Source organism: Notolepis coatsorum, assembly GCF_963971535.1.
Source record: "Notolepis coatsorum genome assembly, chromosome: 19".
Classification (NCBI taxonomy): domain Eukaryota; kingdom Metazoa; phylum Chordata; class Actinopteri; order Aulopiformes; family Paralepididae; genus Notolepis; species Notolepis coatsorum.
Window position 1 is genome coordinate 45,535,837 of NC_140183.1, and position 14,443 is coordinate 45,550,279.

Genomic DNA, 14,443 nt, shown 5'->3' on the forward strand with positions numbered 1-14,443 from the left:
ATAAGTGGCGGTGTTTGCAGGGCTATATATATATTCTATATTATAGCTATGGATACAATACTATGGCCCATTTGACATCACCTATCTATCGTTCAATATGTGAAAAATTATAATTGTTTTCGTCAATAAGTCTGTGTGTTATACCGTGGTGAATATGAGTATAGTTTTAGAGTGATCCTGTCTAATCCCAGAAAACGACGATATGCAGCAAAACGTGAATTTCACTAAAAGCGTTGCCGTTTCTCGCCTGGACACGCTACTATTTCCAAATCAAATATATATAATAGGTATTATGTTTCATCATGAATGCATGAAAGGGGGGGGGGGGGTAGTTTTTTGATGCTTTGATCGTCACCAACGGCATACGTTGTGGAGTAACGTTACACACACACGTTGCGATCGAGGTGAAATTATGGTTGGATAAAAACAGGATTGATATAATTTAATCCTTACCTTCACTAGGAGGTACCCCAAAGATTATATTCCAATTGTCTGATCGCGAGTCCAAGTACCGGTGTCCACCGTGTCGCCAACATAATCCACCACAACAGATGCATCGGAGGCATTTGACACTTCTCAATGGGATCGGGATACCCGCCCGCCTCGCCCGACAAAGAAAAGTGGGCCCGGAGACATTTGATCGACGCACAGGCCAAGATATAATGTTTCAAAGGGTGCTCGATACTGCCACCTGGGTGGATGCGGCCGGTATTGCACTTTGGCATTCTCAGGATGATTCCCCATGTTAACCCCAAGTCCGTGTGCCTGTAATGAATGGAAATATCACATAAAAGAAATAACGATGAAAACCCGACTATACTCAGGTTTTCGGGGGTCCTGGCGCTCAACGCATGGCGAGATAAAAGTATTGTAGTTGAAGTGGTCACTTATCTTGTCACAGCTGTTGGTTTGAAGATGTCTTAGATTGCTTTGTTTTGACTTCCTTAAGTTTGTGATGTCACAACTACATGCTCATTGCATATGTCATAGGGCCGTCAATTAATATTCTATATTAGATTAAATAATCAAATTGTAAACAAAAGGAAAACAAGCAGCAACTACCTACGGCTGTCTTCCTCTAGACTTCTTGTGTGGGTCGTTGTGCTGAATGGAGCATGGAGTCACAATGTCACTTTAATGTCATAGCAGATTGAAAATAAAATGTAGGTCTATCCCTTGAGCTGAAATTAGCCAATAATTCAACAACAATCACGGGGCAATGATGGCAGAGACAGAAATGTTGGAACCTCGAGACAAAGTTGTATGCAAGGTATGTTTTGTATGCAAAGCTACAGCAGGCCTACCATTCCACCACTAGCAAGTACATACTTTATTTTTTACTTTTCCGAGGTTCCTTTTCCCACCAAAAAGAAACTACATGGTGCAGCTTTAATATAAAGGGGACTTACTCCTGCAGGCCTGCATACTATGTGGTCATTTCCAGTCAATTTGGTATCTATCTCCACACAGCAGAGTGGCTGGCCAGAGCGAGGCCAGGAAGCAATGGATCCTCAGTCAGTAACGATGGCATCAGCAGAGACGACCGACCGCCTTGTACTTTCAAAGCACTTTCCATTCAATTAGACTGGAACTGTCCGTTCAAGTGGAAGACATGAGGCGGAAAGTATGAAAGAAGGGCTATAAAATCGGTTAAATTGAAAGTGATATTTTACAGTGCAGCTAATAAGGGTTCACATTTCTCAGTGGAGGATGTCACTTTAGCTCTTTTTCTAGCTTTCTATTATAATCTTTCCCCTTTTTCTCTCTTTTTTTCCATTTTACACAATATTGAGATTTATAGTTCATATGTTTTGACACAATAGGATTGTAGATACATTTTCCCATGCTCCATTGAGGCAGAGATTGGTTATACTGTAAAACTGTGATATGAGTGCAATAACTTGTAAAAGGAGGGAAAGTCCCTTCAGTGTTGTGCAGTCACAATCCGATGCTCATTTACTTATATCCCTTAAGTTGAGGGATATGACCTAAACCACAACTGTCTCGTCAAATCAATCAGCCTTTCATGTAGTCATCAGTCTTGAAAAAGCCGCCTCAGGACGATATGGCTTGGAATGGGGGTCAGTCGAGCTTTACATTGAAATGAGCTACAGGTCAGCGTCTGGTTGACCGAGATGACCTCACTCAACCAGAGTGCAGAGTGAGGGCCGTGTCTGCCCTGTCCTGCGGTCGGAGAGAGCCTGTTCCCCAGAGGGCAGCGAGGGGAAAAGCTTATATCCTTAGCGAGCGCTGCGGCCGCCCAGCGCCAGACAATTATCTGTGACCCCGCAATGTTCCATAATAACAAGCCAGAAAAAAAACGGTAGAGAGGAAATGAAAGTAAGTGGAAAGTTTTCGGGACATAAAACATCATACCACGCTTCAGAAAATATATACAGATATACGATAGGGCACCAATGGTTCTTTTTGGATTGTCAGACAATGAAAAAAATAAAACAGGGACACACACTTCATTAGGAGAAGTTCCACTGGTTCCACTGAATATTATTCAAGAGATCGACATCCATCGCCATGGTGATTTAAAAAATAAGGTAAAATGCCAGGCTGGGTCATCAAGCCTTTTCTTTTTTAAACTAAATTTTTTAGCGTTTATCGCTTTTCTGGTCAAGCATGACCGACAGATACAGGGTGAAACGGGATATAGATCAGGGGAAGACATTCTGGCAAATGACGGCGGGTCCGGGAATCGAACTCGGAGTCCACCAGATCCGTGACGCAGCACGGTTTTCCCCGACGCAGAAATAGCGCCGAGATATGCGGTGAGCTACTGGAGCCCCCCTGTCATCAAGCCTTTTAAATGTTAATATAACATTATTCACCCCAGGTTCGTGGATTGCCTGTCAGGATAATGACACAATCAGGACATTTGTTTGCATGTTTTAAGACATGTCTTCTCGGCTATCGCGGCAGGTTGGCCAAGCCAAGGGGGTGCACTGGGTAATTTTCTGTCACAGAATACATTTTAGCCCTGCACCTTTACAAACACAGGCTTCCGTTTTGTCATTCAAGTGTCAACACAACGGTAATGGACTCTCAACCAAAACTATTTGGACGATACGGCTTTGATGTGCCACTGATACAAGCACAGTAAGCACTGCTCCAGTGCACAACGGCTTGTCAATGTCCGGCAAGTGTATCACCAAACTAACACTAAGCTCAAAGACAAACGACAAATTAAACCTAGGCCTCGGATAGTTTTAAAGATGTCGAGTACTAGTACTGGTACAGCACTGTAGAAATACAGTCTCCAGCTTTCTTTAGCGAGGCTCTCCAGGAGCCATCGCTAGTATTTACAGCTCGTTGCTCTGAAGGCCCCAGGTAGGACCGTGGCTCTCTGGAGATCACATCCTCTGGCATCTGCTCCGTTCAAAACCCAGCTGGACGTAACTCACAAATAATTGCTTCCCCTCCGCAACGTCCAAGAAACCCATGATGTGTGTGTACTATCTCCTCAGTTCCTCCCTACGGGTACGTCAACTAAATCAAGGCAGCGCGATCATTTATCATCGTGTCTGTGTCGTTTGCGTCTGTTCATACCGTCACACGGCAAAAACGCCAAGATAAGGAATTCTTTGTTCAATTAGTGACAGGCAATTTCACAGACTTCTACACCCCAGATTATTTTGTCACAAGGTATTCTTAAAGAATAGTCCCTCTCTTATTTCTGTCAGTATCTTTAGTGGGTTCCAAATGATGAGGTATACCGACATCCACTGTGTATTTCTACAAATAAAAATCGCCAGTCTCTGTTGGCCTATGGGCCGGACCATGCTGGTACCGTGAGCGGCCCGGTGGATCCAGTAGTAGCAGAAGTCCACTCCCAGGAAGGCCAGCCACCAGGTCCAGGCAGAGTCCCAAGGCAGCTCCATCAGACGGTAGTTGTTCCACACGTAGATGTAAGAGGTCAACTCGCAACCTCTCATGAACAACCTGAGGATGTTAGAAATAGCTTCGGTCAAAAAGAACAGTAACGTGAATGATCTCACAGCACCCTATTATGTTCAGATAAATATCAGCAGTACTGTACAGTATTCTCTTTAGCCTGGTCTCAGTCACAAAGCCATCCCCAGTTAGCAACTATGGTAGATCAGAATGCAGGAGCTAGACCTTTAATGATAACTATGAGAGAAAACCATATTCTTTACACTGACTTCCATTTAGAGCTGATTATGCAACTTTTTCTATGATAATTTTAATCATTTGTTTGAATTCTGCCCCAAAAATATCATGAGATGTCGTTGCTGATGAGTAAGGAAATGATTTTCCGTGATAGGTTGGACATCCGTGCGCAGCAAAAAATGTCAGAAGGCAATTTCAGAGTACTGAGGCACTACCGGTTCCTGTCAATTGTGGAGGTAGTCTACATAAGAGCATTATGCTTATAGAAAGGCACCACCACAAAACAACATACATCTCACTTAGTAAAGCCTTAGGTGAACCTATTAGGTACCAGTATGTGTCAGTACTACGGACTGCGATTACATGGGCTGTCCAAAAGATTTAAAAACTGAGTTATATGGTTCTTCAGTGCAAAGGTTAAAGGAAAACTGATTACAGGTGGGGAATGTCTCTCTGTTGCCCTTTCTGCTTTCCCGCGAACAGTTTTAAAAAATATAGCTTTGAGATATATTTTTAAAAGAATATCACCCTAGGATTGATGCCATCATTTTGATGTAGAGAATCTTGAAACCCAGAGTTTTGGAAACCAGGAACATCCATTCAGTGTCCATTCCAAGGCTCGACTAAATGATGTGTTGTTTTCAGTGTTTTTTTTAACTGTATTAACTTCTATCTTCTGTATACAGATGCACTGAATAAATTCTTGGCCAAAACCGATACCGAAAATAGGAAACAGTTGGCCGAAAACCGAATGCCGAAAGGCCGAAAATGATTAATATAAAATATATATATAATGTTTTTTTTTTCTTTTTTTTACGCTACCTGATTATGGCAAAAGACATGATTATGGCAAAACTTAACTTAAATAATATTAATAATCACTATTATGGGCCCATAAAACATTTATTCAGTACTTTTGAATGCATACATTAATTACAGACTGACTGCTGAAAGATTGTACAATTTAAACATTTTCTAGTCTAGTGTGTTCATTAGATGGGTGAAATCCTCTGTCAGTGCCTCTGTGCCTGTTTTCGTAGGCAGTTAGCCTCTGGTATGCGTGCCATTAGCGTTAGCCATGCTTCTAGGCCTCTTTTCTTTTGGAAAGAATGATAAAAAAATTTAAATAAAAAAAATATTTTATAAAAAAAATATTTCAAATAAAGAGGTTGGCAGTCGACTACGGCTCCTTTCGACCGATTAGCCGACTAATCGACTAATAGGGGTCAGCCCTAGTCTCCACCCTCCCGGACCGATGGTAGGGGGTAGAGTGCGCAACGACCAGGAAGGGGATTGGGAATTGGCATAACGACTAACAGTGGGATGGGAGAAAAAAATCTGAAAAAGGAGGAAAAAGATTATTTAAAAAGAAAATCGATTTTGAATCAAATTTCCCAAATCATGCACGCCTACAGTTTTGGGCGGTGGGCAGCTCAGGCAGAGAATCAAAGCTCTAGCCCACAATTGGGTTTGATCTTCTACCTGCCTCCTGCATCTCTGGGTTCACTAGTGACTAGTTAGCCGTGACATTACTCACGCTGGCAGCCTGGACACCATCCCAGCAGACACAGAGGTGAGTCCATCGCTGATGGTGACCGAGTCCCGGTTCATCAGCCAGCCCACCACCACCTCCAGCAACATCAGGCCCGCGAAGAAAGGAGTGGCCTGGAATATAACAGGGAATCATGAATCAGCAGTCTTTTTTTTTTATCCACTTTTTCTCCCATTTTCTATATTTTTCTCCCATCCCAATTTCGTATCATCCAATTCAACCCTCCCCTGTCACGGACGCTGTTTCTTGCCTCCCACAAGCCGGCTGAAATGTGGACTAAGTCATACATAGCACAAGTCCCCTCCGGTACTTGAGGTAACAGCAGTCGCATCTTTTCACCTGCGCAGCTCGATCTCTCAGTGGTGAGGAGTAACGCGTGGGAGGCCTCACGCTGCCCCCGACACTTCCTGATTCTACTGCGCAGGCGCACCAACCGACCTGTAGGAGTCGCTGTCCACAACGCCCGATCCCCACCCATCAGTTTCCCACCCCCTAATACGGCCAATGTGTATTAGTACAGACGACCAGCTAAACTGAAAGCAAATGTGGAGCGCTGGGCTCGAACTGACGAGCCCAACGTCTCCAGCATTTCGTGGCGAGCGCCTTGCCCACTACGCCGCGTAGCCGCCCTCGATGAATCAGCAGTCTTAAGCAGCTGTACTGAGCATGAATATTGGCTTTGGAATAGGAACAAAAGACATGGAAAACGTTTGTGTCTTGTGGTGTGTGACGTTGCTTATCCCACTACGCAGTACGCACTATAATTTAAAGGTCACATATTCTACTTATTTTCAACAAGTTAATAGAGGTCTCCGAGGTCCCCAAAACATGTCTTTGACGTTTTTATTTGACTGAAAATACCACTCAGATTATGCATTCTAGCGTCAAGGACCGCGCATTGTCTATGATCCCCGGTTGACGGAGAGGCAAATCTCAATAGTTTGTTGAAGCACATAGCCCATAGCACATGCCCTAGGCAGCGAAGAAAAATCTGACTAGGTTGTCTTATTTCACAGTTTGTGTGTGGCCCATCAGAGACAGTAATGTCACTAACTTATTCATTCAGTCACTGACACTTAGCCACTCGCACTTGGCAGTTCACAGGAATGGAACTTTCTGTAAAACCAGTTCAACCTATGTGAGAATAAAATTTTGTATTAAAAAGAAATTTGCTTTGTATATACATTTATGACACTGTGTGTCCTTCTTGACCTTTAACTCATTCAGCGCCGGGGATTAGCCATGGCCCTGTGGTCGCATTGTCACGCTTTAAAATATAGGACTGAGTCACCTTGTTAACTATAACTATATTCTATATTATAGCTATGGATACAATACTATGGCCCATTTGACATCACCTATCTATCGTTCAATATGTGAGAAAGAATACATTTTCCATCCATATGTTCCCGTGTTATACCGTGGTGAATATAAGTATGGTTTTAGAGCGGTCTAGGGTAATTCATGAAATCCTGAGTTAAAGCCCTATACGTCGATTCCACTATAGACTAGGGCTGAGCCCAAACGTTCGAACCTTCGTTCGTTACGTTGGCATTCGAATTCTAAATCAACATTTGAATATTTTATTTTTAATAAATATACATTTTAATTTTAAATTTTTTTCATTCTGGTTTTTCTTCACAGTTACAGATAAAGATTAGGCTACACTAATATTATAGTATTAAAAGAAACTGATGAGTTATATTCATTAAAGATTAATCAGATTAATCATTTTATTCAAATTGAGGATTTAGTTTGAGGATATTTATATAAAAAATGTAATTTGTTCAATGAATTACGTTCGTTCGAAAAATCCTGACGAAGTTCGAATCCCAAAAACAGGCTTCGGGGACAGCCTTACTATAGACCAGGGGTGGCCAACCAGTCAGAGACTAAGGCCCCGTTTAGACGGAAACGCTAGCAGGTGAATCCGCAAAAATATTTTTGCGGATGTGCCTTTCGTTTATACGGAAACGGCGTTTTTACGGGGTGAAACCGCAAAAAAGTGAGACTACCTTCCAGGGTGGAATTCCTAGAAACGCAAAAGCTTTGCGATCTCGTCTAAACTATCAAAACGTATAAATCTGTTAAAACGATGACGAAAGGGTTGTCACGGCTGTGGTCGCGCGTACTGCTTACGTCACAGGTAGCAGGTATGCGCCAGTAGCCGAGACGTAAACAAAGCAAGTATGTCTGACTTATATCAACGGAGATCACCTGAAGGCTACATTGGCAGTACTTTTAAATACACAAGAATCTGTCCCACGGCGTGAGTGGAGCCACTGTCTGTGAGTGACTCTGCTTTGGTGCAATCACATTCCCCATCCACAGTCTGCGAATCAGAGGCAGAGTAGGGCGGGTCTTCACAGCACGTCATGTGACATATGCGCCAATCGTGTGACAGCGGGTCTCCGTCGTTACAGCGTCGTCTGCACGGAGAATTCCACTCCAAAACGCTCGTCTAAACGTAAAATTAAAAGTGAAACCGCAAGATGACTTTTGCGGTTTCTGTTCACAAAACGCTCGTCTAAACGGGGCCTAAGAGCCACAAAAATGTATGTGGTACCACAAAGAGCCACACCATATACCAGTGTTTCTCAACCTTTTTTTCCAGTCACGGCACCCTTCATGTGTTTATAGGTCTCACCCTCTGGCCTCTGAAGTTGCTAATGTCTTTTTTATTTGGGCCTCACAGCTGTATCTATTGTGATCACCAGAGATCATCGTTAGAGAGTTGGTGTGTTTTGGGACGCACAGCCCTTGTTCCTGACATGGCTTTTGAAGTGATCTTCGCACGTGTTTTTGCGGGTCCAGTCCCCACGGTATGTTGACAGAATTTGCAAAACACCTTATCGACTGAAGCATAAAAGTCATTAGGATACTGCTCTGCTCTGAATTTAGAGCTTATTGCGGAATTTCTTAGCTTCTTGACGGCGTTAACACCGAAGCAGCGAGACGCTTGGTCACCGCTGTGTTGTGTGTAACACGCAGCGGTCCCCGCCTCCCCGGTCCTGTTTGCTTTGCAACAAACCTTCCACCCAAAAACGGAATTTCAGTCCAGATTAGGCCAACTTCTGCAATATTCCACGTTTTGCAGTTGATTCGATTTTTATTGGTAAATTCCGTGATTCCGTCCGCGATTCCGTGAACGCGGATTTCATATGGCTCTACCTGTGATCGGGAGTATTCCAATAATTTTTTTTTTTTTACAATACATTTTAAATCTTAAAGGGGCTATGTATTGCTATTCCTAGCACTATTTGGGCAACTTTACACAATTCCTGTGAGTCTATGTAACACATCTGTAAGGTTTATTCCAAAAATAATCATTGTTTTATATTTCTAATCAAGTACTCAAAACCAGCATTTTTCTGTCTTAGGATTTCAAGCTGTTATTGGCTTGGCTCCACCCATACAAAAAAGTGCAGTCCGTGACAATAATGAGAATATATAAAAAGCAAGTATTTCACAATATTTGCACAGCTCTCTGACGTCAGGATATTTAGTGAGTAGTATTTAGGGGTGGCATTTTTAATACTACTACCTTTGTACATTGTACTTTTGTAGTACAGTGTCTTTGTATTTTAACCTTTAGTATTATGGATATTAAACATGCTGGCAAAGTACATGCATCCATGTTGTCGTGAAATTTTTTATTAGTGATGCACGATATATCGGCCGCCGATATAATATCGGCCGATATGGCCGTTTTTTTACACATCGGTATCGGTCCGATATCAAGATAGGGCCGATATTAAAAAATTAAAATTAAAAAATTAAAAATCTTTTTACATGTTTTGGCCTTAAATAGTTTCAAAATATCAGTCATTTCTGAAAATAAGTTACAAAAGTAAAAAAATTATGCGTTTTGGAAAATAGCTCTTTATTTGATTATCATAAAAAGTGTTTTCTATACAGAGATATCGACATCGGTAAATATCGGTATCGGCCAGAACAGCAATATTAATATCGGTTATCGGTATCGGCCACAATTTTCACATCGGTGCATCACTAATTTTTATTAAATAAAAAATTCCCTATCCATAGTCGCCGTGAAAAAAAAAGATATATATATATATATTCCCTACCTACCCATGGCCTTAACTGACAACCAACAGGAACCAAACTATTAATTTTGTTAGGCCCTAGCGTGATGCGGCCGGTATTGCACTTTTACATTCTCATGATGATTCCCCATGTTAACCCAGAGTCTGTGTGCCTGTAATGAATAGAAATATCTAATAAAAGAAATAACAATCAAATAACGAGTATACTCGTTGTTGGCGTTCAACGATTGGAGCCCAATAACGAGTATACTTGTCGTTGGCAGTGAATGAGTTAAGCAACCCCTGTGAAAGGCATGAAATACTGTTGCCAGAGGATACATGTCTGTTTCAGAGAAGTAGGCAAGATGAGAGGAGGAATCCCTGTTGTTAAAGGTAATTTTATGAATCCTAGATGCGAGAGGAGGAATCCCTGTTGTTAAAGGTAATTTTATGAATCCTAGATGCGAGAGGAGGAATCACAGTTGTTAAAGGTATTTTATGTTATTATATATAATATGTATAATATGTATTTTATTAAGCCGATTTCTATTTTCAGGTAATCCTGTAAAAAATAAAAGAGGCCATAAAATGTTTGTGAGCTCTTGCACCCAAATTGATGAATTCATTCTATCTTTATTTCAAATCGAAAATTAATTGGGGGAATGCCCTCATTTTCAATGAGGTTGAGCATTCATACATAATATTGATAAATACAATAAGTATACAATGAATGCAAACATAATAAGAGTTTGTACAATCAAATGAGGTTTTAATTCTGGTTCAGACATTCTGACAATGCTATAATATAAACCTTAATTATGTGTAAGAGCTCACACAAACATTGTATGGCCTCACAAATTCAGAGCCCCATTCATTGTCTACGGACATATGTGAATTCTTAAAACAGGTGACCTATTGCACCATCCCACATTTCAGCAGGACAACTTTTTAACCGGTGATGTAATTAGACCAAGTAAGCTAGGAATATGTACTGACCTCTTAATAGGTCTGTCAAAGCTGGAACAAATTAGGGCCACCGAAAAAGGTGGTAACTGTGACTTGAACAGCGTATGGGACCAGTCGGCTGAAGGCTCTCTGTATTGTAACCCTAACCTGGACTCCAAGCAAGGCCTGTGAAGAATGTGGAGTGTAACAGCACCACTGAGGAGCACATCTGCAGGTGGTGCAGGACAAAGTGTGTGTGTGTGTGTGTGTGTGTGTGTGTGTGTGTGTGTGTGTGTGTGTGTGTGTGTGTGTGTGTGTGTGTGTGTGTGTGTGTGTGTGTGTGTGTGTGTGTGTGTGAGTGCGAGAGAGAGATAGAGAGAGAGAGAGAGAGAGAGAGAGAGAGAGAGAGAGAGAGAGGAGAGAGAGAGAGAGAGAGAGAGAGAGAGAGAGAGAGAGAGAGAGAGAGAGAGAGAGAGAGAGAGAAAGAGAGCTTTTTTGTGTCTGTGCTACATCTGCAGGTGGAGCAAGAGGAAGTGTGTGTGTGTGTGTGTGTGTGTGTGTGTGTGTGTGTGTGTGTGTGTGTGTGTGTGTGTGTGTGTGTGTGTACATACACAAGCAGAGGTGAGAGAGCACCACAAGGGACCTGCGATCACACGCAACGCTCAAACATCTGGCACAGGACTGAAGGACTGCAGCTAACAAATGGGCTCCCTCCAAACCGACGAGTCAGATTATCATTCTGGACACCGGCCGAAAACCTTCCCCTCTTTTCCTTCTGTCTAGCGGATAGTTTTACCTCAACAACCCCACGCTCGTGACATCTACTGTAGATAGTTTTACCTCAACAACCCCACGCTTGTGACATCTACTGTAGATAGTTTTACCTCAACAACCCCACGCTCGTGACATCTACTGTAGATAGTTTTACCTCAACAACCCCACGCTCGTGACATCTACTGTAGATAGTTTTACCTCAACAACCCCACGCTCGTGACATCTACTGTAGATAGTTTTACCTCAACAACCCCACGCGCGTGACATCTACTGTAGATAGTTTTACCTCAACAACCCCACGCTCGTGACATCTACTGTAGATAGTTTTACCTCAACAACCCAACGCGCGTGACATCTACTGTAGATAGTTTTACCTCAACAACCCCACGCTCGTGACATCTACTGTAGATAGTTTTACCTCAACAACCCAACGCGCGTGACATCTACTGTAGATAGTTTTACCTCAACAACCCCACGCTCGTGACATCTACTGTAGATAGTTTTACCTCAACAACCCCACACTCATGACATCTACTGTAGATAGTTTTACCTCAACAACCAGTCATGACATCTACTGTATATAGTTTTACCTCAACAACCCCACAGTCATGACATCTACTGTATATAGTTTTACCTCAACAACCCCAGTCATGTCTGTTACTTGTTACCCGTGGTTGTATGTCCTGCATATTCATACTGTTGCTTATTCCCTGTGGTTCTTTGTGTCTCTGTTCATTTGTTTTGCTCATTGTCAGCGTCTTTGGGTTCTTGAAAAGCGCTTTATAAATTAAATGTATTATTATTATTATTATTATTATTATTATTATTATTATTATTATTATTATATCTACTGTATATAGTTTTACCTCAACAACCCCACAGTAATGACATCTACAGTAGATCGTTTTACCTCAACAACCCCACAGTAATGACATCTACTGTACAGTAGATAGTTTTACCTCAACAACCCCACAGTAATGACATCTACTGTATATAGTTTTACCTCAACAACCACAGTCATGACATCTACTGTAGATAGTTTTACCTCAACAACCACAGTCATGACATCTACTGTAGATAGTTTTACCTCAAAACCCCACAGTCATGACATCTACTGTAGATAGTTTTACCTCAACAACCCCACAGTCATGGCAGTTAGACAGTTTACTTCAACAACCCCATGCTCATGACAACTAGATAGGGGCAGAATTACTTACAGGGGGGATTTTGAGTCTCATAATGTGCAAAAAAAAGAGACTTGCCCTATTTGTTCCTGAATATGTATCTTTGTTTCCACAAAACAGAAAATAAAAGTTAGGGCCTATTTGAGCGTGTGCACATTTCTGAGGGACTACAATAATTTAGTATAAACGCTTTTTGAAGGACTGCAACATTTCGTGGCAAATTAAATTACATTTGTGGACCAGATGTCTGTGTTTTCTCAAACAGACTTTTTATTTAGTCACTGTCACATATGAGTGATGTTAGTTCGAAATATGTGGCCTAACAATACACCACTGTTGCCTCAAAATATTGTGATTTTATACAAATTATTTAACAGCTGACAAACCTGGGAACAATATACGAATTCCAACATTAGACGAGTACTAGGATTGTGCTAGATCCCACTGGGATCACATGGCTGCAGAGTAATGAATAGCACATCATAAACAGTAAACAGCCCAATCACAAAATAGGCTCACACACCCATGCACATTTGAACATCATAAAACCGTGTAGTAATAGGATATGATTGTTTAATTGCATGTTTGGTACTGAAGTATACGGATTCCTGCTGTGCAGGCAATTGTTTCTCCTATTCATGTGCTTAATAAAGTGTGGTTCTATACCTAAAACAACTAACATGTGTTGCATGTATGCCGTTGAGCCTTTATCAGACATTTCTCACAATAAAAGACGAGTGCGGTACAGTAAATATTCATTATGTACGTTAGATGTATATGCGGGAGAGACTAGTGACTGTTTAACACACGCGTTTCGAGTTTGCCATCATTCATGACGGTTATGTCATCTGTGCAAAGACATTTCGTAGCTTTGAAAGTTATCATTTTGTTGAAGACGCAAGAGTCTTCTCGACAGTCGACAGTCAAAACAAAGCAGGACCAACGGGATGCAATAGGCTACTACCCACCTGTTGTACGTACTCCGGGACGTCTCCTACATCCTGAAATGATGATTCGTTCGGTGTGACCATGTAAAACATGGACCGAACACCCCTGGACAGCGAGGATGTGTCCAGAACTTGTGCCATGGCGCCTTCACTGACTGCAGTACACTGGGTACAATGAGTTGTTTATATGTCTGTACTACAGACTCTGTAGTAATGATTGTGGGACGTTGGACTTGTCGGCAGTTCCACCAACCTTATCAACAGTACAGTAAATCACTTGTTGTCAGTTGTCTCTTCGTGACAGTGACACCTTGAGTTGTTGGGGGAGAGTTTTCTCAGCAGATATTTCTTGGCAACCAGCCAGGCGTATGTAAGTTAACGCAAGCCTACACTAAACATAATGTAGAACAAGAACAAGTATACTAATGTAATATTACTACCTTTGGTATATATAAGCTAGAGCTAGCAACCTTTCAGTGCAGTAAAGTCCCGTTCAGTTTAAGGTGACTCGTAGGCAGCCCGTCTGTTCTCGCGGGAATAGGCACTCAGTTAAGAATCTGGTCTGGTCGCGTGAATGCTTTACCCAACGCAGTTGTGCGATTTGCGAATCTGATTGGCCACTGACGTTTCTGGTCATGTGACATGTGCACCAATCGTGTGACTGCAAGTTCTTTCGACGGTTAAGCTTAGGCACTCTTTCGAAGTTGGTTAAGGTTAGAGTTTGTCTTAGAGCGTGACGGCAAGTTCTTTCGCCGGTCTGTATGTCATGTATTCTATCTGTATGTCATGTATGTCATATATGTTACGATGAATTGAAAATGGGGGACCCTGATGTAAACAAGACGAAAGTCTTTC

At 41.8% G+C, this 14,443-nt stretch overlaps 1 protein-coding gene across 1 annotated transcript in view; it reads right to left on the reverse strand.

The window, feature by feature from the left end:
- The window catches only part of agmo (alkylglycerol monooxygenase), a gene marked incomplete at its 5' end in the record, with an annotated part of 95,754 nt that extends 82,025 nt beyond the window's left edge, over positions 1–13,729 (reverse strand). The window contains 3 exons of the mRNA XM_084336000.1: positions 3,800–3,951; positions 5,678–5,805; positions 13,610–13,729. Of these exons, the coding sequence (XP_084192126.1) occupies positions 3,800–3,951; positions 5,678–5,805; positions 13,610–13,729 (400 nt within the window). The remainder of the gene's footprint in view (positions 1–3,799; positions 3,952–5,677; positions 5,806–13,609) is intronic.
- Positions 13,730–14,443: the final 714 nt, after the last annotated feature.